Source organism: Astatotilapia calliptera, chromosome 9 (genome assembly GCF_900246225.1).
Source record: "Astatotilapia calliptera chromosome 9, fAstCal1.2, whole genome shotgun sequence".
Lineage (NCBI taxonomy): Eukaryota > Metazoa > Chordata > Actinopteri > Cichliformes > Cichlidae > Astatotilapia > Astatotilapia calliptera.
Genome location: NC_039310.1, coordinates 26,625,689 through 26,647,448, shown reverse-complemented (window position 1 = coordinate 26,647,448; position 21,760 = coordinate 26,625,689). Strand labels below are relative to the sequence as shown.

The 21,760-nt window shown below is 41.1% G+C and overlaps 1 protein-coding gene across 4 annotated transcripts in view; it reads left to right on the top strand.

The window, feature by feature from the left end:
• Positions 1-381: 381 nt before the first annotated feature.
• drosha (drosha ribonuclease III) overlaps positions 382-21,760 on the top strand; it is a 139,231-nt gene continuing 117,852 nt past the window's right edge. For 2 of the 4 annotated variants that reach the window (XM_026180202.1, XM_026180199.1), the window contains exons 1-12: positions 383-465; positions 2,891-3,719; positions 3,795-3,863; positions 5,276-5,576; positions 9,041-9,182; positions 10,417-10,577; positions 14,027-14,107; positions 15,999-16,085; positions 16,223-16,309; positions 18,546-18,617; positions 18,961-19,042; positions 21,494-21,568. In XM_026180202.1, the coding sequence (XP_026035987.1) occupies positions 2,893-3,719; positions 3,795-3,863; positions 5,276-5,576; positions 9,041-9,182; positions 10,417-10,577; positions 14,027-14,107; positions 15,999-16,085; positions 16,223-16,309; positions 18,546-18,617; positions 18,961-19,042; positions 21,494-21,568 (1,984 nt within the window). In that variant the 5' untranslated portion in view covers positions 383-465; positions 2,891-2,892. The other 2 variants (XM_026180200.1, XM_026180203.1) reach the window with 2 other exon arrangements.

The following is a 21,760-nucleotide window of genomic DNA, read 5'->3' as shown; positions in this document are numbered from 1 at the left end:
TTAGTTAGTAGCAATGTGTACTTAGTGATGTGTGTGTATTTTCTGTTCATGATCAATGTTTAAATGGTATATATATTTAGTAGGCTGTATGTGGGCCATGAGCTAAAAATGATGGCCTAGACTTTGTGCCTATTTAAAGGCAAGACTGGGTCTAGCAGACATAGTTCAGGTTTAAATTACGCACCACACACGTTTCCTAAAAGTAATCTCATTTTGTGTCGCAAGCATAAATGTTAATTTTATAAGCCACAGACAGACCAAGTCTAAGTCTCGAAATGGTTCTAAAATGCGAAAAACGTATTTATTCATTAATTTATTTGTGTGCTACCACGACGCCGTTAGGAACCCACCAAAACTATAAAGTTCTATTGGACAACCCCAAATCCATGAATTCGATTGGTTCATCTGTGTCCGTCTCCTTAAACGTCCCGACCTGAAACACGGGCACCTCGAAAGCGTGACCAGGTAGCTAGCCGTATTGCATAGCTTCTACTAACAAATATTTAAAATATAATAATAACAATATAGTACCAACATTTAGAATTTCTGGATTTTTTTGACCAACAGGAATGACACACTTTTGTTGTTAGCCCTCCTCGATTTGAAGGTAACTTCATACATCCTGACATGATGCTGTTGCTGCTAACTTGCTAACATTACCGTCTATCCAACCTTAGCATAGGATAATAATGCTCTTAAATTAGAGTATTCGCTTCTCCTTTAACCTTTACGTTACGCCGGCTGCTGCTGGTTATTTTCTGCGTTTTATGTTTGTATTGGTTAGGTGGAGTTCGTAATTGCAAGCAGCTCGTTTAACGGTGCTCAGCTGTGAAAACCTTTACTATCTCTTAGCCTTTATTTGGCTTTTTATAAGACGCTAACGCTATTTTAAGTTTCAAAATCATTATATCAAGCTCAGAGTTCCGTATATGTACAACAATATTAGATTTCAATATACGCATTTGCGTCGATTAACACATTAGGGGAATAAAGTGCTGGTCACAAATCTACGACTTTCGTTTGTCCGTCCAGAGATTGAGCTTGAGCGAGATTGTTCATGTAGAGAAAGGGCAATTTAAAAACAACCATTGTGTGACAGTGTATTTGATGCACCGACCCAACCTTTACTAAGCTTTTCTGATTGCTGATCCAATACTAGTGTTAAATGAATCATCACAATATTAAAGAAACTGCGAACCCGTCCTTATTTCCAGGCAGCATTAGGCTGGGCTCGAACTCTTTCCTAACTCTCTCCAATAAGCAGGAAAAAAACCTTCTAAGAATATTAATGAACGGAAGCGATATTTATTAATGAAATAATACGTAACACGAGGATCACGATACCATGAAAAAATAGCGAGGTAATATCTTATTTGTTTTTACCAGTATTATCTTTCCTGTGAAGCAAACTGGCCAAAAGAGACCCTCCCCAATGAGTAGTTTGCTCTTACAGGATGCATCACATTAATAATAATAATAATAATAATAAAATAATTACAGCAATCGAGCTGTTTGGGAACTTTAAATGGAAAGAATTTCTTTTTAACGTCCATCTGCAGCCTGACATCAGCCACCCTCGCTCTTTCTAGCCGAGAGACTTGCAGCATTTAGAGGGAAGTGTAAAGAAGAACTCGTGCACTAAATTAATTATAGTTTTAGACACAAATGATTTTGTAATATAGATTTATAATATAAAATATAACTCTACTTATAAGTTGGCGTTCTTATAGTTTAGCAGCTTATGCAGTAAATAAATTACAGTCGTGCACGGAAATTTTGGCAGTGCACAGTTTTTTGTTTGTGTCACTTCAGTTTTTATTTAGATTCTTTTTTGCATGTTTCTGTGATTTGGGAAAGAACAAAAACACGCGTTTCATATGTTTCAGTGACTTTTATTGGCAACAAAATCAAATTGATGCAAAAAAAATGTAAACTGTTGAACCACCTTCTTCATAACTTCTGGATTTCTCTGTGGCATGTTGGATATCGGCTTATGAGCCAAATCCTGACTGATGGCATTTCCTGCCTTATCAGTGCTTGAACTTGAAAGTTTTTTTGGGCTTCTGCTTTTCCGCCCATGGTGAGTAAAGACTGACTAAAACTGTCTTTAAAAAAAACATCTTCTTCCATTGATCCAGAAGCAGTTTGGTGCTCCATGTCACTAGGCTAAATTGATGAGGGCTTGGAGATCATGAATTTACCATTTTGGGTCCATGACCATGAAACTCTCCATACTGTAATCTGATCGAGAATCTGGGGCTAGTCCTGTTCTTTAAACAAATCTGATTTATTTGCCAATCAAAGTATTTAAAACCAATGACAATACTAATGACTGTTTTTCACTTTATCAAAGAGATCTAAAAAAAAAGAAATAAATCTAAATAATCAAAATAAAAAACTGACTTGTCAAAGTATGCAACACAAATGTTGTGCCGAAACTTCTGGCCGTCACTACACTTTGTGAGCCAATACTAGTGGCCAATAAAAGTCTGATTTTCTGGTCTGATGTTTATTTTGGGCGGAACAAATGTTTTTTTTGAATACTTAAATTTGAAAAAGTCCAATGGTTCCCGAAAGCATCAACTCTGTGCTTTTTCAGTGATCTTCGGGGTCATTACACTAATCCCAGGCAGGGATACGATACTACTACTAATAAAAGTGCAGAGTCGCTGCTTTCAGGAACCACTGGAATTATTTCAATTGAGCAAATAGTTCAGGAGTTACACATGTTTGAAACAACCTGTCTGACGCCAGCGACAGGTTAGGCTTTAGAGGCTGAAACCTGTGAGTGGAAACTAAAGCTTTCATGTCAGTCGATTGATTTTCAGATGTGTCTCATTCGCAGGTGGATGTCAGTTGTGTTGACCCGATTGTCTTCTTTTGTCCACAGCCATGTCTTTCCATCAGGATCGTGGGGGTCCCCGGGGAGGAGTGCCTCCTGGCCAGCACGGTGCCAACCAGAACTACAGACCCACCAACATAAGGCCGCCCCCTCCCCAGCCTCCAGTTCCTTCCTACCGTTACGATTCGCAGACTGCCCCCTACATGCCTCCACACCCTGACTTCATGCAGTATCCACCACCAGTTCAATCCCAAACTTCCAATTCTCTTAACCAGTGCCCAGTGCGCCCACCTTTCTCGAAGCCCCCCACCCGACAAGGCTTCCCTGAACCGCCACCTAACTTTCCACCTCCTCCCTTACCCGGCTCCGCAGGTGGTCCCGCTCCAAGGGCGCAGGTGTCTGCTCAAAATGCCTACCACCCTTACATGATGCCTCCTGTGCCCCCACCGCCGCTACCACACCCCCCAATGCCTCCCCCCATGGCCTCTCAATCAATGAACTACCACGCTCCGTACTCCATGAACTACCCCCATCCTCCTCACCCTCCATTCCCTCCTCCTACCTTCAGCTCCAGCTACACCCAAAGCAACACCCAGTTTCAAGCAGACCACAGCATCAGGCATGGGGGGCAGTACAAGTACGAGAAGCCCATGGACAACAGGAGGTCCCCAGAAAGAGGGTATCGGCACGATGATCACAGGCGGAAGTGCTTTGGCTATGGAGGCCACGGCGACAGGCACAAAATGGAATTTCCTGGAGAGAGGAAGGACCGCGGGAGAAGTCCAGACAGGCGCAGCAGGCAAGAGGGTGGGCGGTATAGGTCTGAATACGACAGAGGCCGGACTCCCCCCAGACACAGGAGCAGGGATCGCAGCAGGTACACAGACGACGCTCTGCCAAATGAAATCAATCAGTGAAATGATTTCCTTTTAACTGCTCTGTCTGTTCACAGAGAGCGGTATCGGCACAGAGACAGTCGGAGATCCCAGTCACCCGACAGGCACAGAAAGAGGCCTCGAAGGTACACGTGTTGCTTTGTTTGGCTTAATGCAGCTGTTGTGAAATAGCACTCATCGATAAACCTTTTAAATCTGTAATAGACAAAGTTTAAGGTCACAAAGAAAAATCCTTGGTTTTGAAAGAAAAGCGTTCATAGTTGTTTTTTAACCAGCATTTCACACATCAGTACAGAAGATGTTTTCAGATTATATAGAGAGAAGAAATTATGCTTTTTCTTTCCTTGAATCATAGAAAAAAATCTCTGCCATTGCTTTACTTCCTGTTTTGACTGCAACAAACGTTTTATTACTCCAGCACTGTTTGAGAGTGTCCTGAAGGTGTTTATTGATTTGAAAACATGTTTCACATTTTTAAAATGTGCCATGGCGGCTCTTTTTTTGCTTCTCATCCGTAAACACTCTGCATACTCTTTCACGTGATTCACTTTATTTTGAAAAGTCTCAACAGGATCTTGAGCTTTATTGTGAAAGGTTTATGTAGAAAATAAACAAGCAGACACGCATGGTGTTACCCTCGTTGTTGCTAACCACAACGCATAAAAACAGGCGCTTGTCCGTCCGTAGTGTGGTTATATTAAATATAAGATAAAGAGAGAACTTTAAGAAATTAATATAGCCACTACAGTGACCTTTAAAACGATGAAAAAATATTGCCGTAAACAGTTTATTTTGCGACACCACAAAACAAATGATTGCGTAATAGGAAACGATAGACGTTTTTATATCGTCATCTGATACATATCGTTATATCGAACAGCCCTACCTAAGATTTCAAAGCAAGAGACTGTGCACAAGAGAGGTGAAGGAAGGGCTGAGTGGATAGAGGTGATTTGCAACAGAAGGATGGCAGCAAAAGTAAAGGGGAGTTTTACAAGATGACAAAAAGACAGAGAGCAGAGCTGAAGATGCTCAGATTATCATTGGGAGTGACCAGAATAGACAGGATTAGAAATGAGTGTATCAGAGGGACCGCTCGGGTTGAGCGGTTTGGAGGCTCACAGGGTTTGGACTTGTGCAGAGGAGGGAAAGTGGATGTACTGGACAAAGGATGTTGAAGATGGAGCTGTCAAGCAGGAGGAAAAGAGACAGACCTCAGTAAAGATTCATGGATATCTACTTTAAATCAAAGTCATGATACCTAAGATCAAAACCTGAAGGCACCATACTGGTAATGAATCATGTCAAAAAACCTCTGTGGCAGAAAAAACTGGTTTCTTGAGCAGTGGCTCTATTTAGACAGAGGTCATTTTTCAAGCAAAGGAAAGTAGTATCATACAAACAGTTTAACTTATTAATTTCTTGCCGTTTTCTAGTATTAATATATTTTCTTTGATATAATGAGCAAGTGTAAACATGAGACCTCAACTCAGATTTATCCTCATGTCTCATGTTGACTTTTCCTTTTCGTATGTAGCCGGTCAACGAGCAGAGACAGGAAACGTGGTCGCTGGGAGGAGGAGAGGGACAGGAGGTCAGAGAGCTCCTCGGGGCTGAGCAGAGAGCGCAGCTTCTCCGCCATAAGGAGCAGAGACTCTGATGAAGCCTTCAGCGACAGAGACCGAGAGCGGGAGAGAGAGAGGGAACGGGACAGGGAGCGAGAAAAAGTGAAGGAGAAGGGCGATGATGAGAAAGAAGAGGAAGACCTGCTGAAACCTGCCTGGATTCGGTGCACCCACGCAGAGAACTACTATTCCAATGACCCCATGGACCAAGTGGTACTGTTATCTTTCTTTTTTCATAAAGCTAACATTTGCTAAATTCCTGATTTGTAACTCTAACAATATATTTGTCTTTCTTGCCTGAACAAGGGGACAGTAGTTCAGTGGTTATATTACATTCTTAAAAGGAAACTTTGTGAATCTTCTTTCTGCCATTACACTAATTTTGTTTGCAGTGGTGTTAAAGAATAGCTTTTGAAAGATGTGCCCACCCCAAGTAGGCTTGCAACAGACTAATAGCAAGAAACCAGAGCAAAAGGAGTACCATAAATTATAAATACTTAAGAAATAATTTGACCTGCTGTCCTTTCTAAGCTTTAGAAATCAGTTCAATAAGCTTATCAACACCAAAACTATTAAATACCCATTTTATTCTGTCATCATTGCCACACCATCCATCTGTCTATTTTCTGTTGGTTGGACCATAGGGTCTAAGCAGTCTAAGCAGATACGCTCAGCCCTTCTCCCCACTGGCCACCTCCTCCTGTTCAGACCGAGCAAGCCGTTTCCCTCTGGTTCATACTGTTCCCAGTAGAAAAAGGTAGTCCCCAGTTGCAGCACTTTCCAGCACCCCACCCAGTGTCTTTAAGAAGGCCGGCTTCCCTGGACGTTTGTTCACAGCATACACGAGGGTAAACCCACAGTTTCTCACTGAGGACGACTACAGACTGGAACAGAGTCCAGCCCCTTTCCAGAGGACCTGTTCCATAGCTCAAGCTGTCCATTGAAGTGAGTCAGACTATATCTAGCCGGTATCTCTAAACCTCACGCACTAAGGCTGAGTCAAACAAATGATGAACGCACAGAGATGTGGTGCAGAATATGCCATGAAAATCCCACTCTAGCGGACAAAAACAGTGCCTTTCATATGTACGCTAACGCTCGTTGCAACTTCTTATCTGGTGCGCGTCTTTTAGTTTGACAGCGAATGCTCACCTGCGGACCACTTATGTGCACCCCTGCATATATCGATACATTCCATATCCTCTTGAAGACCCAACATAGCAGAACATTTATGAACACCTAACAAAAGCGTGCATATCTGTAGTTATGCACTTACATGTGTTGTGAGTAAATAAAGTACCATAGATCTTTATGTATTTTTACTTCGTATATTTACTTGTGATATTTTTTGGATTGGTGGCTTTGTAGCAGTATGTTTTTCAGTCAGTCAGTTAAGCTGACACTCAAATAACATCTTATTGCCACTTTTTCTTCTTTTAGCAAATCCTTCTCAAATGCTTTTCTGAAGTCTTTGGATCTTGTAGATACTGACACCTACTTTTTCTCCTCTCTCCTCGCTGACCTTTATCCATAGTCTCTAATGCTTGGTGTCCTCAGCTCCTTTCTCTCCCCACATATTACACATTCTGGCAGACACTTGACCTGTCCTTAAAGGAAAACTGAAGTGATATTAAATGTCAAGCGGGAACCCAACTTTACTTGTAAGCATCCTTCACAAACAGATTTAGCTCTCCTGTGTCTCTGTTATGACAGAGAGGATGTTACCTTTGGGTGTCAATTACTGTAGCTGTGCCAGATGTGTGTAGAACTGCACTTACACTGTGATTACACTTCACAGTGGTCCAAGCTTTGTAATAATTTAAGATACATTTCTATTGGAAAGCAGATCATTTTCTCTTTTAAAGGCATAAGTATGTTTTGCAGTTTTGTTTGTGACATTGTTATACCACCTAACTTCACATTTTGTCTTGATCAATAGACTGTTAGTGTGAGTATATTAAAGAAACTCAAATATAGTTGTGCTTAAGTTTTAAAAAGTCAGTGTGCATCCTGGAGGCCTGTGGGTTTGAGACTGACCGTGTAATCCCAGAATCCTCCTGATTAGAGTCCAGCTGGGGTTCTTTGTTGCATGTCATCCCCTCTGGCTCAGTCCTCATTTCCTCTTTGCTCAGAACCGTCTCCAGTGAAAGCATAAAAAAACACACAAAAGTAAACATAGTTTTAGTTCTGGCAGCCCACAAAATCAAGCTCAGCTACAATCCCACCAGACCAGCTCATCTCATCTCAATGCCAACCTTCATCAGCTGGTGCATCCTGTCAGCATGTCTTGTATAGAGTGCACAGTCTAAAATTCAACTGACAGAATAGTCTGATATTTCTATGTGATTTTATTATATTTTTAATAATAAAAAGGTTTCCTTCCATCAGTTGTCATTGTTCTCCTACAACTTTACATCCATCTGCACATCCATCCATTTTCTGCTGTTTCTGAGGGTTTGGGTTGTGGGGGCAGGAGTCTGAGTAAGATGCCCAGGCCTTCTTCTTCCCAGCCACCTCCTCCATCTTTTCTGGGCAATATTGCGGCATTTTTAAGCCAGCATAGAGATGTGATTCTCCAGTGTGTCCTGGGTCTGCCCCAAAACACCTACACTGGGAGGTCCTCAGTGGGCGTTTACATCAAATGGCCAAACTGGCTCCTTTCAATGTGGAGCACTAGCAGTTCTACTTCAAGCCCTTCAGCCTGTCTCTATGGCAGGAGCAGACACATATGGAGAAAGCTCGTGTCCACCGCTTATTCCCATAATCTCATTCTTTTGGTCTCTATCTAAAGCTCTTGGCTATAGGCGAGAGTAAAATGTAGAATTTTAACCAATAGCTTTCACGGCCTGCTCTCTTTTCAATACAACAAACCAATACCTCAACTTGGGGCAGCAGTTCCACACTTTTCCAGTTGAGAACCATGATCTCAGACTTGGAGGTCCTAATTCTCATCCCGTCTGCTCTACACTTGGCTACAGTCTGTTACAGTATGAAGTGGAGGTCTACTCACAATGATGCCAATAGAACCACATCATCTACAAAACAGGGCAAATGATCCAGAGACCACCAGACAGCATTTCATATGAACTGGCCCATTGGTATAATATTTAATGGAAAGATATCACCCCAACCGGTTGCGGCAGATGTCCACCCCTCCCTGAGCCTGGTTTTGCCCACTGTCACCAAAGTGCTTGCTCATAGGGGGTCATATGATGGGTTTTTCTCTGTATGTATTATTGTAGGACCTACCTTACAATATAAAGCGACTTGAGGCGACTGATGTTGTGATTTAGCGCTGTATAAATAGTTTACAGTATAAACAGTCAGTGTATCAGTATAAAATATACAGGAATACTTGTATGACTACCACCCCAACCTCAGTTCTTTTAGATTCGGTTGCTTGAGGGTTAATTAGAGATGCATTATCTTAGGCTTCACTTAAGAGTGGGAGCTACATGAGGCATACTGCACTATAAATAATAATAATAATCAATGAGCACAGGAGGAAATTATAATTTTCTTTCGACTAAAGTGGCTCTGACTGAAATATCCATTAAATATTAAAATGTTAGTTTGACTAAAAGATCCTGGAATCCTTTCTCAGTCTACAACTTTTCCATTTAACTTTCAGCAGTTGAACAAACTTGGCTTGTTGCATTTGAACTGCTGTATTTCAGGGAGACTCTACAGTGGTGGGAACGAGTAAACTGCGTGATCTGTACGAGCGCTTTGAGGAAGAGCTGGGAAACAGACAGGAGCGAGCCAAGGCTGCTCGACCCAAATGGGAGCCGCCCAAGACCAAACTGGACGAGGACCCAGGTTAGTTGTGCTATTTTTATATTTTAGCTTTAACCTCAGTCTTTAAACTTAATTCTGTAAAGGAGATCTATTATGCTCATTTCAAGCTCCACATTTTGTTCTGATTGGCTGCCCTTTGTCAGAGGAAGATTTGAACAGCAAGTAGGCGGGGCTTATTTACCTGAGATGGCCATATAAGGAATTTCCTATCTAAATGACATCATATAGGGCCAAGAGTATAAAAAAACTTGCTGAAACTGAGTGCTTAGAGCCATCTAAGACAGAGAATTTTACATACACTGCCCTCATCATTTGTAACTGGCAATGTTTAATATCTGCTGTTGTGACTGTATGTATGTATGATCGTCTTTAAATAAACCCTTGGCCTGCACATACTTGTGTTACCAAATAAAAGCCATCAGCTAAAACATCTGTTGACAACCTTTTTTATTGATATGGGGAAAAAAAGCTTGCTATCTTCTCAGCAGTGCATTGGGGCGAGACAGAGATTAAGTTATGTTTCTGATTTTATCTGCAGGGCTGTCAGCCCGATTGTCTATTTCACCAGCGCAATAATATAAATCTTACTCAGGGAGATCCAATTTGCTAAATATGCTGCTCTGGGCGCCGACTTCACAATCAAACACTCGAGTTAAAGTGCTGATAAGAATTAAAGACTCTGCTTAGCTAAGGGCCACAAACCATTCAGCAGAATGGTAATTATAATCCTCATTTTGGTTTGAGGTTTGTTTTCGGTGAGGGAGAATGACAAGTGAGAGAGGAGGAGAGAAAACACAAGTGCCAGATGTCAACTTTGGCAAGTGCACCCTGCTTTTAATCTCACGGATGCATTAAAGTCTGCAACTGGCATGAAAATTGGAAATTGTTATGAACAACAGTGTTTAGACAACGAAACCACCACAGTTAGCTGTTAGTCATGCTAAACTATATTTGTTTGCATAATGAAAGATTAAGCAAGTGCAAATTGGGTAACAGATCTTAAGGTTTGCTGTGTCATCTACACAGCCAGGGTGAGTATTCCTCCTCAAGAGTTGGCAGAGCCCGAGCGCGCAGTTTTAAAGCATTTTGACAGATTACTTCACTTTGACTCTGCCTTGTGAGTGTAATACTTTGCGAGGGCACAGCTGAGCAGAGGAGCTTAACCACTCGACCAGCTCCGGCTCGCCGAATTAGTTTTAATCGTTAGCCGCGTAGCATTCGCATGATTAAAGACCTTCTTGCACTGTGGTTTCAGATGACAGCAGCAGCGACTCAGACTGTGAGTCAGAAGGCGAAGGAACCACCTGCTCCAGCAGCTCTGACTCAGAGGTTTTTGATGTCATCGCTGAGATCAAAAGGAAGAAAGCTCACCCCGACCGGCTGCACGAGGAGCTCTGGTACAATGACCCCGGGGAGGTTAGTGTGTCTTAACAAAAGGATGCCGAGGATAGATTGTTCTATCTTCTGTGTATACCTCTTGAATTCATGCCCGACAAAGTATTAAATCATACGGAATATCTCAATCTGAAAGCATTCCTGAAATACTGGAAGACATACTGTCGATGTGAGAACGATAAGGCAGCTGCACAGACAGGCTGAAACCTTTAACCAAAACATTTGGTTTTTTGACAACAGCTGACTTTATATTCATTTTTGAATCAATGATTTTAAAAGTTAAAGTAAATCAATCAAATAACATTTTTTTTACACGTGCACTACAGCCCAGAACTTTCAAAGACGTCACCCCGCAGAGAAACAAGTGAGAATGCAGATGTCCCCTGCAGCCAGAACAGACATTAAATGGTCCTTAACCTGCCAGCTCTCTAGATCAAAGTCCTTGTGATTTATGCCTATGTGATAACTGATGATGTTAACTCTCCTGCCCCCCTGTACTCTCTACCCAGGAAGAACCCTCTCCAAAACCAAACAGACTATTTCCAGCGCTTAGATGTAATCTGATGTGCTGGCTCCTGCTGTGCAATGTGAAATTGACTTGATACTGGCCCTGCATTGTGAATAAAAGCAGGAAAACTGCAGAGACCTCACTTTGCGTTAGACCAGAGACATTATAAGAAAAGCACTCAAGTAATCCTGAATTAAAACCTCAAGCAGAATTTTGCATCAGCAAAATATGACTTTGCAATCTCAGTTTTTTTTTAATCTGTCAGATTTAACTTAGTCTACACATACGTTTATGTATGTCTCACTTAACGAAATAAATTCATCAGACAACATAAATAATATATTATATTTTTTAGGAAATAACAGTAATTTCGTTTTAACATCACACTTCCATATTTTAGTTACTAAATGTGTGAATTACTAAGTTATTATTGGTGTTTTTCCTCCATTTAACTGGTATTTATTTATATAAAAAGATTGAATATCCAATCCATGAGCCATCATCACAATACTCAGAGGTCAGACTCCACCTGGTTTTGATCTTGGCCTTCATTGATCTCAGTGACACACTTTTATGTGTGTTTCGACCAGTTGTCATAATCCGTGCACAGACATCGAAGCATGTCAAACACCTGCCAAACCACTGTTTTTATGGTGCCGTAACACTAGGTGTCTCCAACAACACATTTTCCTGACACATGCACTCGCAGTTCCACACAGGCTGGACCCGTTTTGCTTGTAGAAGTCTTTAAATTCTTTGTGGCATAAATTCAACAAGGTGCTCAAAACATTCCTCAGATTTTGATCTATATTTACATGATGGCATCACACAGTTGCTGCAGAGTTTTTGGTGGCACATGCGTGATGTGAAACCCCCATTCCACCACAGCTCTATTAGATGGAGATCTGGTGACTGTGGAGGGCATTTGAGTACACTGTTGTTTTCAAGAAACCAGTTTGAGAGGATCTCAGCTTTGTGACATGACACATTATGTTGCTGAAAGCAGCCATAAGAAGGTGGGTACACTGTGGTCATCATGGGATACCAAGAAAATATCCCACACACTAGTACACCACCACCACCCTGAACTGAAACAAGGGAAGATGGATCCATGCTTTCCTGTTTCATTCAATTTAGAACCGTCCAAATGTCGCAGCAGAAATTGAGATTCATCAGGCTAGACAGCGTTTTTACAGTCTTCTGTTGTCTAACTTTGATGAGTCTGTATGAATTGTAGCCTTAGTTTCCTGTTCGTCGCTGACAGGAGCGGGGCACCTGGTGTGGGCTTCTGCTGCTGTAGCCCATCTGCTTCAAGGTTCGACATGTGCTCTTCTGAAAACGTTGGTTAAAAGGAGGCGTTATTTAAGTTACTGATGTACTCTTGTCAACTCACTGAGCTGCTGCTCAGTGGATAGTTTGTCTGTTGAGACCATTCTCTGTAAACACTGTAGGTGGTCGTGTAGGTAAATCCCAGTAGATGCACAGTTTCTGAAATACTTGGACCAGCCTGCCTTTTCTTCCTCATTCTGGTGGCTGGTTTGAACTTCACCGGAGGATCTTGACCATGTCTTAATGCCTAAGTGCACTGAGTTGCTGCCATCTCACTGGCTCACTAGGTGTTTGCTTAACAAGCAGTAGAACAGTTATGCTCTACTGCTTGTAACTTTCTCATAGGTAACTTTATATGGTATATAAAGTTACCTGTGAGAGTATATACTAGTTTTAAGACAGTAGATAAAATGCTCTCCAGTAAAGCCTGACTTATTTCTGCCACGTGTATTACAACAGCATGGCTCTGTAATTAAAGAGTAGAAGAAGAACGAGTAGAAAAAAGCTTGTCAAAAAGGCTGTAGGGCATCCATATGATCATTGCAGTCCAGTATTCATCTGTGTTAGATCCACATAGGTAAAATAAATACTGACTTTAAATAATCCAATAAAGAAGAAAGAAACCGTACCAGCTATGCTGTTGGAACTGAGGATAATCTGCACATTACTTAACTCCACAACAGACTTCAAACTCGATAAGACTGCAAAAAACATTTGAAAAAAGCAGAATGTAAGAGTTGATTGTTGTGGCCATAAATATCTAGTGTAGCTACAGTAAGGACTCCATTTCTTCCCTGTTGGCTTCTAAAGTCTTTTTGTAAATATCTGAAACCACTAACAGCACATACAACCAAAGTCCTTCTATAAAGAAGTCTTCAAACTCAGCAGCCAGCAGAGCCTCTGGGCATTTATTTTGAAGCTGCTGTCTACATAAATGTGAAAAGAGCCATAACTTTTATTTCAGTGGGACATAAAAAAACAGATATATAGACTCACCAGCCAAATCTAACAATCTGCTTTTCCACCTGCAGGTTGGACTTCTAGTATCCACAGAAAGAGTAACACAATCCTACAGCTTCATTAGTGGCTCAATCCAGGCACCAGAGCACTGAACAATGCCACGCTAATTCATGTTTTGAATACACCTAGCTACATCTTTACTGCAAGGGAAATTACTGATGTGTGAATAAGTCTGCCACCAACCACTTGAAACTGCCGTGACCCTCGTGTCAATGGAACGTGGTTGGTTCACAGGTTTCCTGGTTTGGGTCTTTATTGGCTTTTTGGTTGCGGTGACAGGACAGCCGACTTTCACATTTTAGGTATTCTGGGTATTGTTGTCTCGTCTCTATGTCAGTTGCACGCTTCCTCTTTCTGCTTTGAATAAATGTCATTTCCACTTGATGGAAAGACGGTGTGTAATAAAGTTATAGGCCAGCAGTTTTATTGTGAGGATATGTATTGCGGAGACAGTGTCACAAAGTGAAGTTTAAAAAGTCAAAACTTCAAACTGCAGCAAAGAAATAAAGGTCAGGAGTCTGCAGTTTAGAGATGTAAAATGTTGAGCAGCCCCTGTGTTATACATGGCAAGTGAAGCAGTTCTGTCTGATTTACGTATTTTCTTTCTGTCCAGATGAATGATGGTCCCCTGTGTAAGTGCAGTGCCAAGGCCAGACGTACAGGGATCCGCCACAGCATCTACCCGGGGGAAGAGGTATGACACGCCATGAATAAATCACCCTTTCATAACCTTGAAGTTGTGCCACGCGGGGGCAAGGGCATTATTTTAGTCAGGCTAAAAGCATTTTCTATACAGAGGCCATCTTCTATTGTGTTAAAGGCGCGATAAGTGAGACAGAAGCATCTTAAAGAACAAAAGGATATTGCATTTCAGGAAAATTTGACTGGGGAGTTGCGTCCGAGTGATTCATCGGCTATTTTTCCACACACTGAGATAGATTTTCTTTTATGACTCACTTTCTTACTTTGCTGTGTTTTGGAACTATAACTCCCACCAGCCGCGTGCTCATCTAACAAGTAAAATGCATTTTATCTACAAAAAGCTCAGTCGTTCAGTTTCTTTTGCCTTTATGCCCAGTAGGAAATGATCAAACTCTGGGATTGTTTAATGAATCCTTAATGACTTTATTAACCAATGATAGGTACGTTAAATAGTGGTAAATGTGCATCATCCTCCAGACAAAGGCAGGTAAATGTCTGCTCCATACTCACTTGTTTGGGGATGTATATTTGATTGATTGATTGATTTTTTTTTTTTTTTAGTAATATTTTCTGTCTTAAAAATCTGCCTTGAGTTAATTAGTGCGTTAATTTCTTGTTGCTCTTTGTTGACCTGGAAGTTGTTAGTCAATTATTTGTTTTAATAAGTTTCTAATGTGTATTGACTTTATAATTATGCTCATTATAGGATGCCAATTAAGCTTTTACTCATCACTCATGCCAGCAGTTTGTCTTCATAATAACCTCTGCAAACATGCTTTGCTCTTCACTTACTTCTGCACTCAACAAGATGCCTCTGCGTGACTGCATTCATCTGCAGAAGGGAACAGCAATGCCCCCCCCCTTTTTTTTTTTTTTTCCAGTCGGCTCAACCAGCTAATGAGTGAAATCCTATAAAGAGTCCATTAGCAGAACAATCCACTGTATATGCTTAAGTAATTTCTCAAGAAAACTGGAAAATATGTTGCAGTTTAACCTTCATAATTAGAACATTTTGATGCCTTTTTCGCTCTAAATCGGTATAAATTGAATGTTTTTTGGCTTGATTATAAAGGACCAAGAAGGTGAATGACAGATTGGAATTAAAATACTTTAAAAGTAGACTGAAAAGATGGAATTAGCCACTGTGGCTAATCGCTGTTTTGGTCAGTGTTGTATTCATTAAAGCAGCGGTCCCCAAACTTTTTTGCGCCATGGACCGGTTTGTCAGACAATATTTAAGGTGTAAATACAACAAAGTAAAATGATGCGGCCAAGACAAAAACTGTGGTATTTTGTAAATATAATAATAAATACAAATTCACTGTGTAATTGTGTAACTTTATTAGCAGCGTTCTCCTGAAATGCGCCAACAACAATGAGAGTAACATCCTCCTCTCTGCCCCTTAATGCTCTCTGGTCGCTATGGTGACGTGTAAATATTTCTTTCAAAATAAAACACACAACTATAACACAGGAAAAGACCCAGGGTAACAGAGTTAACCATAAAAACCCTGAAAACCATATATTTCACACACGAGCCTCGCGGCCCGGTACCAAATAACTCACAGACCGGTACCGGTCCATGGCCCAGGGGTTGGGAACCGCTGCATAAAGAATTGTTGTTGTTGTTGTTATAATTGTTGTTGTTGTTGTTGTTGTTATTGTTAGCCAGCCTCAAGTGGCCATTTGAGGAACTGCATTTTTTGACACTTTGATGTTCGCATCACCGTTCAAGTTGCTGTCCTATGAGTCTATAAAGGAAAAAAGGGAGTTTCAGTTCATTCATGATTTGTACCTCTTACATTTACTTAAATTCGCTCATAAATGTCGAGCACAGAGGAACACCTCGTTGTCAAATATTGACTTTTTAAAATCTTTTCCAGCCTGTGAAACGGTGCCGTCCAATGAACAACAACGCTGGCAAACTGTTCCACTACAGGATCACTGTGTCACCTCCCACCAACTTCCTGGTATAACTTAAAATAAACAACTAGGTTGAATACATGCTAACACATTGTTCTGATTGTTTATATTCACAGCACTCTACCTAAACTGCAGCGCTGTGTTTGCGTGCTCGTGAGACTGTTCTTGTTCTTTTCTGTTCCAGACCGACAGGCCGACAGTGATTGAGTACGATGACCACGAGTACCTGTTTGAAGGCTTCTCTCTCTTCTCCCACACTCCTCTCACTAACGTAAGCCTGCTTTGAATTGTTAGCAGCTCGGGCGGTAAGCCATGAATTTTCCACCACAGCACTCTCAGGTTTTTGACAGTAACAGTGGGTGTCAGTGTAAAGTCATTTTTCTCAGTTATGCTGTTGTGTTTTATAGTTTCTATTTTTATTTATTTACTTGTTCGGAGGTGGCAGTTCCTTTTGCGTTGAGCTTTTCGGAGGCGAGTGTCACACTGGGTTTACTCTATTTTGTTTGTAAGTGTCATGTTAAGCATCACAAAGGTGAAGTATAAGTGTACTGGGTTGGTTACGACTTCCTCATTGACATTTCACCTCGGGGGAGTCTTTTTCTGCACAAATGCTTGATATAGTGTGTTATTCATAGATATGTGCAGCTTCACTAATGACTTAAAGGCCAAAAGGTTGTCTGGTAGAAACAGGATACACAAACCTAAATGCTAAAGTGTTTTTTGTGGATTGTTTCTTTCATTGGTGATATTTTAGGGCTTTTTTTGGAAACTCATTACTAGGATCCTGCTCATTAACCTTAGGGTTGCAAGAGGTATTCACATATACATAAATCTTGCACATCAGTTACCTTGCAGCTACATGAGGTCGAAAACAACAAGAGGAAAAGGAACCACATGTGTAATCTCTGTATATAAAGTCCAGTCACTGAAGTCCATGCAGTTAGAAAACAAAAACACATAAGGGATTTGGGGAAAAATAGCACCTGAGTTTGTGCCATCGTGTAACGGTACATGAAAATACAACGGGGTTTTTTTCCCCCACACCATCTCAATCTTCCCTCATTTCCCCACCTTGCACACCTGATGTGGCTGCATGCAGGGTTTTGCCTTCTTTCACAAAACGAAATGATGTATTAAAGCAGTTGAAAGGTCACTGCTTTAATACATTTGAAGAGATCCAGCGCACATCATTGTGCAAGCAGTCACAATGGAGCTTCCAGAAAGCGATTTAAAAATAGCAGGAAACCCTGGAAGCATGTCAGCGCCACACAAGGAGACTTTGTTCAAGGGGACATCAGCCAAATTAAAATCGGGCATTAGTTTTGATTTATATGGGTGGAGCTGCAGAAGTTTGCAATAGCAAACTGATAGAGTACCCTTCTTAATACATTTTTCTTATTTTTTTTTTTTTTTATATTCCCTTTTCCCTCTTACGTGTGAGCCTGCCTGCTCGAAAGCCTGCGGTTTAAAAAGCCCAGGCCCACGATCAGTTGTGCAGCTCAGTCAGATCTAGATTGCCTGTGATGGGACACTCTCAACCTTCTACGTGTCTGTTGAGGCAACACATCATTTTTTCGTATTTTCAGCATTTAAGTGGACCATCCCTCCTCCTTTTAGCTCCACTCTTGTCAGAAATAACTTCAAATCGACTCTTGGCTTCGGGTCGACTTCTTTGTCGCGTGGACAAAGTGCTCCTCTCTCCCAGGGCTGACCTTGTCACAGAGTCCTCTTGCTCACTTTTGAAGGCCCATCAGTGACTGTCAAACACTAGAGTGGCTGTGATTTGAGAGGAGCCTCTCTTTCTGGCCGTCCCCCAAAGTGGAAGTTTTAAAGAAGAGAGAAATCAGCCGAGGGGATCACCAAACGCCGTTTCTGGAATATTTCCCTCCCCTCTCTACGCATGTGTGTGTTTTTCCTGCACGTTTGAATACTAGAGCACTCTGTCAATATCCCCTCTAGCTTGAAAAGAACCCAGAGGATTAGGCATGATTTGAACTGGATAATTTACGCGGCCCTTGTTAAAAGCTGGGGTAAACTCTTCGTGGCAGTGCGGGGATTAGGAAGCGCAGAGTCTGCTGATATTAGCCCCCTGCTAGTTGGCTGCTGGGATGGGCAAGAATGAAAGTAGCTCCCAGGTTAATCTCTTAAAATGGACCCCTGCGCTCGAACAACAAAGACCGTGTAACTAGGGAGATTAAACACAGAAGAGCAGGCTTATCTATTTAGCATGATTTCAGTTAGTTAATTTTCAAGAGTCAGGTGCTCACGCCTGTGTGAGTGAGTGGGGGGAGAGCACTTGTACATGTGTGTTTGAGTTGCTTGTTTTTTTCCATGTGGTTTCCAAATATTCCAACAGATGTGAGCTAGCTCCACTGAAGACAAAAAAACACCCCAAAAACAAGGTTTTAATGAGTTTCCTTGCAAAGCTGTGACCTCTGCCTAACGCCATGGTAATGAGTCGGTCTGTCCTTTCTTCTTCTCGTCCTTTGCTCCTTTCATCATCACAGATTCCATTGTGCCGTGTGATCCGCTTCAACATAGATTACACCATTCACTTCATAGAGGAGATGGCACCGGAGGTCAGTAAAACCCCACTTTATCTGCCAGCTCTTTTTCTCCCCTTTCTCACCCCTTTTGTTTTTATCTCAAACGGCTGAGACTGAGCGCCGCTGAGCCCCGTGTAACTCTCGCACCTCAGTGCTCGGATGAGTGAAGGTGCTAATCCTTTTAGAAGAGGAAAAAGAGCTTCCTTTTGACCCGCTGAGGGTGATTGTATCAATAAGGTGGCTTATGTGATAAAGTCTCAGAACTGGATTTAGTTATCAATCATATCTACATTATGGGGTAGTCTTTGTGGCTGCATGCTGCTACTGTATATTCACGTGGCGCTGATAACAAACCTCTGCTGTCTCTCGTGTACAGAACTACTGCGTCCGAGGCCTGGAGCTGTTTGCCTCCTACTTGTTCCGGGATATTCTTGAGCTTTATGACTGGAACCTGACAGGTACGATTCCCAAAGCGAGGGCTCGCAATTACACACAGATCACAGAAACTCCCAGCTTTATCGGTGATTGTCGCTTGTAAATTGCAGCGTGTCCTACCAGCATCTCTTACGCATGGGTCACAAAATGAGAGGAAATTATCTCAAATTGCAGCTTGGACGCTACAGAAATACCAAAATGGGCATCTTATTGAATCCCATCCCTTATTTTTATGGAAATATTTTTTGTATATAATAGTTTTGTTTTTTTAAAAGCCTCAATTTGTCTTGTTTTTTGGGGGGTTTTTCTTCGACATAAGTGACCATATTTAGATGAGAGGGTGCTGATGCTTGCAAGGTTTTTTAGCAAACTGCATTCACACAAACTCACACATACAAACCTGCATTAAGAGTTAAAAGGTGGGAATGCACTTTGTTAAAGCAGCCAGCTTGGCTCAATAAAACAAATTCTGACTCACTGAACAAAACAGCTCTGGAAAGTTGAAATCGTACACTAAAGAACTTGTTCAGCTAAATGGAAAATACAAGAAAGCGAAGAGCTCGATAAATCAGATCTAGTATGAGCTTAAATTTAAAATTAATAGAAGTATTGTGGTGTCTGTTATAGATACCACAATGCTTGCACGCAATAGATGTAATAGAAAATGATGAGCATCTCCAGTAAGTGGTGCAGAGGCTGCTAAGGATCTATTACCATTTGGGTGATGCTTGTATCCACTGATGGAGAATTCCAAACTGTGTTCATGTAAACTGGATTGAAACGGAGCAATTCCCTCAGCCACTATAATGGATGCATTCACACAGCTAGCAGTTCGATAGTTAGTCCACAGAAGCATTTCTTCACAGCAACATGTCTGCGATTACATCGACGTTTAAACCACAACCACTGCAGTCCGTCTGTATTTCTTCTTACTGCTCAGAATAACGTTACGTGTGAAGCCAGGTACACTGTGGTCCCAGGAAGCGTGAGTGTTTCATCTACACGCCTACACTTAATCAGCCCAACGAGCTCGTTCCGTGTTATTGTCCCGATACCTCCGTGGAACAGCTGTGAAAGGCGGTCATTTCCTTCATAGCTTCTCTGGGATTACAAGCCTCCCTCCTGGTGGTAGAACTGTCAGTGCGATCAGCTGATAGAGATTGGCTATTCCCAAAAGTGTAATCCAATTTTAAAACACTGGTAGGCTTTTAAAACTTCACTGCAAGACAAAAGGTGGCTGTTTCGATCTTGCCTAAAACACAGTGAGCAAGGAAAATCAACCTTATGTTGAAGTCATTAAAAACAACATCATGAGCTGCTACAACAGACCGCCTCTCAGTGTTTCACTCGCCCAAAGTGGAGCACACCTTTCTCAGATGAGTGCTTCAAGCCCCATCATTTGGTCGGTAGCTGCGTTAAAAATGATCCAAAGGGGAACAGACACCATCGGCAAGAGGTCGATATTTGGAACTCCAGTTTTTCTAATTACGCTTTTTCTTGTTACAGATGAAAATATATATATATTTACTAAAATTCTTCAAGATGGATGCACCAAAGCCTCATCAGGCAGATTATGGCATATTTGTCAAAACTGCCTAAAACTAAATCTTTTTAATGTGATTTTAATTAGTTTTGTACGTACAAACTCATTTGTTAGACTATTTTTCAGTAAACTACAAAGTTTTACGATGACTCGTCTAGTTTTAAGGTTAGCTTTAATCCACTATTATAACGTTGCTGAGACACCTGTCAATCACTATGGGCAAATTTCTAATTTTAAAATTTTAAAAGTAATAATCTTTGACAGGTAAGTTAAAAAAAACAACAACAAAAAAAACAAAAAAGCAAACAAAAAAAAGAAAACTGTGAAATATATTTTACCACGGGACTCACTTTTAGTGTCAGCCCCCAGTGGCCATTTGAGGAACTGCATTCTGTTATAAACTTACTTGCTGTAATGTTTTCTCGGATGCATATATAGTTGGATAACAAGGCTCATAAAACTAAATAATGGATCTTTTTTGTTGCTTAGTAATAAAGTTATGCTTTCTTCTCTCCTTGGTTAAAATCTGTTGAGAACTGTGTTGAAAGGTGTTTAAAACAATGTAATTTTCCCCATTATTACAACAGCGCTGCATTTTTGATAACAATGTGCACAGATCATGCATTTATATTATACCTGTCAGAGTGATAATGAGGAGATAAGATGGGGGCAGAGAGCATTGGCGACCAACACCTAATCCTATATGAGTTTAACCTTTGCAGTCATTACACATACAGAGAACATTTTAAATATTAAACATAGTAATTCACATTTAGAGTCACATCCATGATATGAAGAAAAAGCTTGAATTCTTATTAATAACTCTTATTTTAAATAATTGGGGTCTTCATTTCAATTTCATAAAGTTAGACTCTTAATAATGAGTGAAAAGCACGTAAGACTGTGTCATTAATAAATGTCTTTTTTCCAGATCCGGAGTCTGACGGGGAGGTCTCTGGATGCCCACGGTTCCATTTCATGCCACGTTTTGTCAGATTTCTGCCCGGTAGGACTCGTCACAGAACCATCTTTTTTTGCCATTTGTCTCCCTCTTGTGGTCTGTAATTCTTAAGCTGTCTCACGTTGCCTAAAACCCAAAAAACTCTCCTCCAGCGATATCCACTCAAAGCTTTTACACTCATGGTGATAGTTGTGGTTCGTTCTTGGTAAAATGGCAGATGGAGTTAGTGCCTGAGCC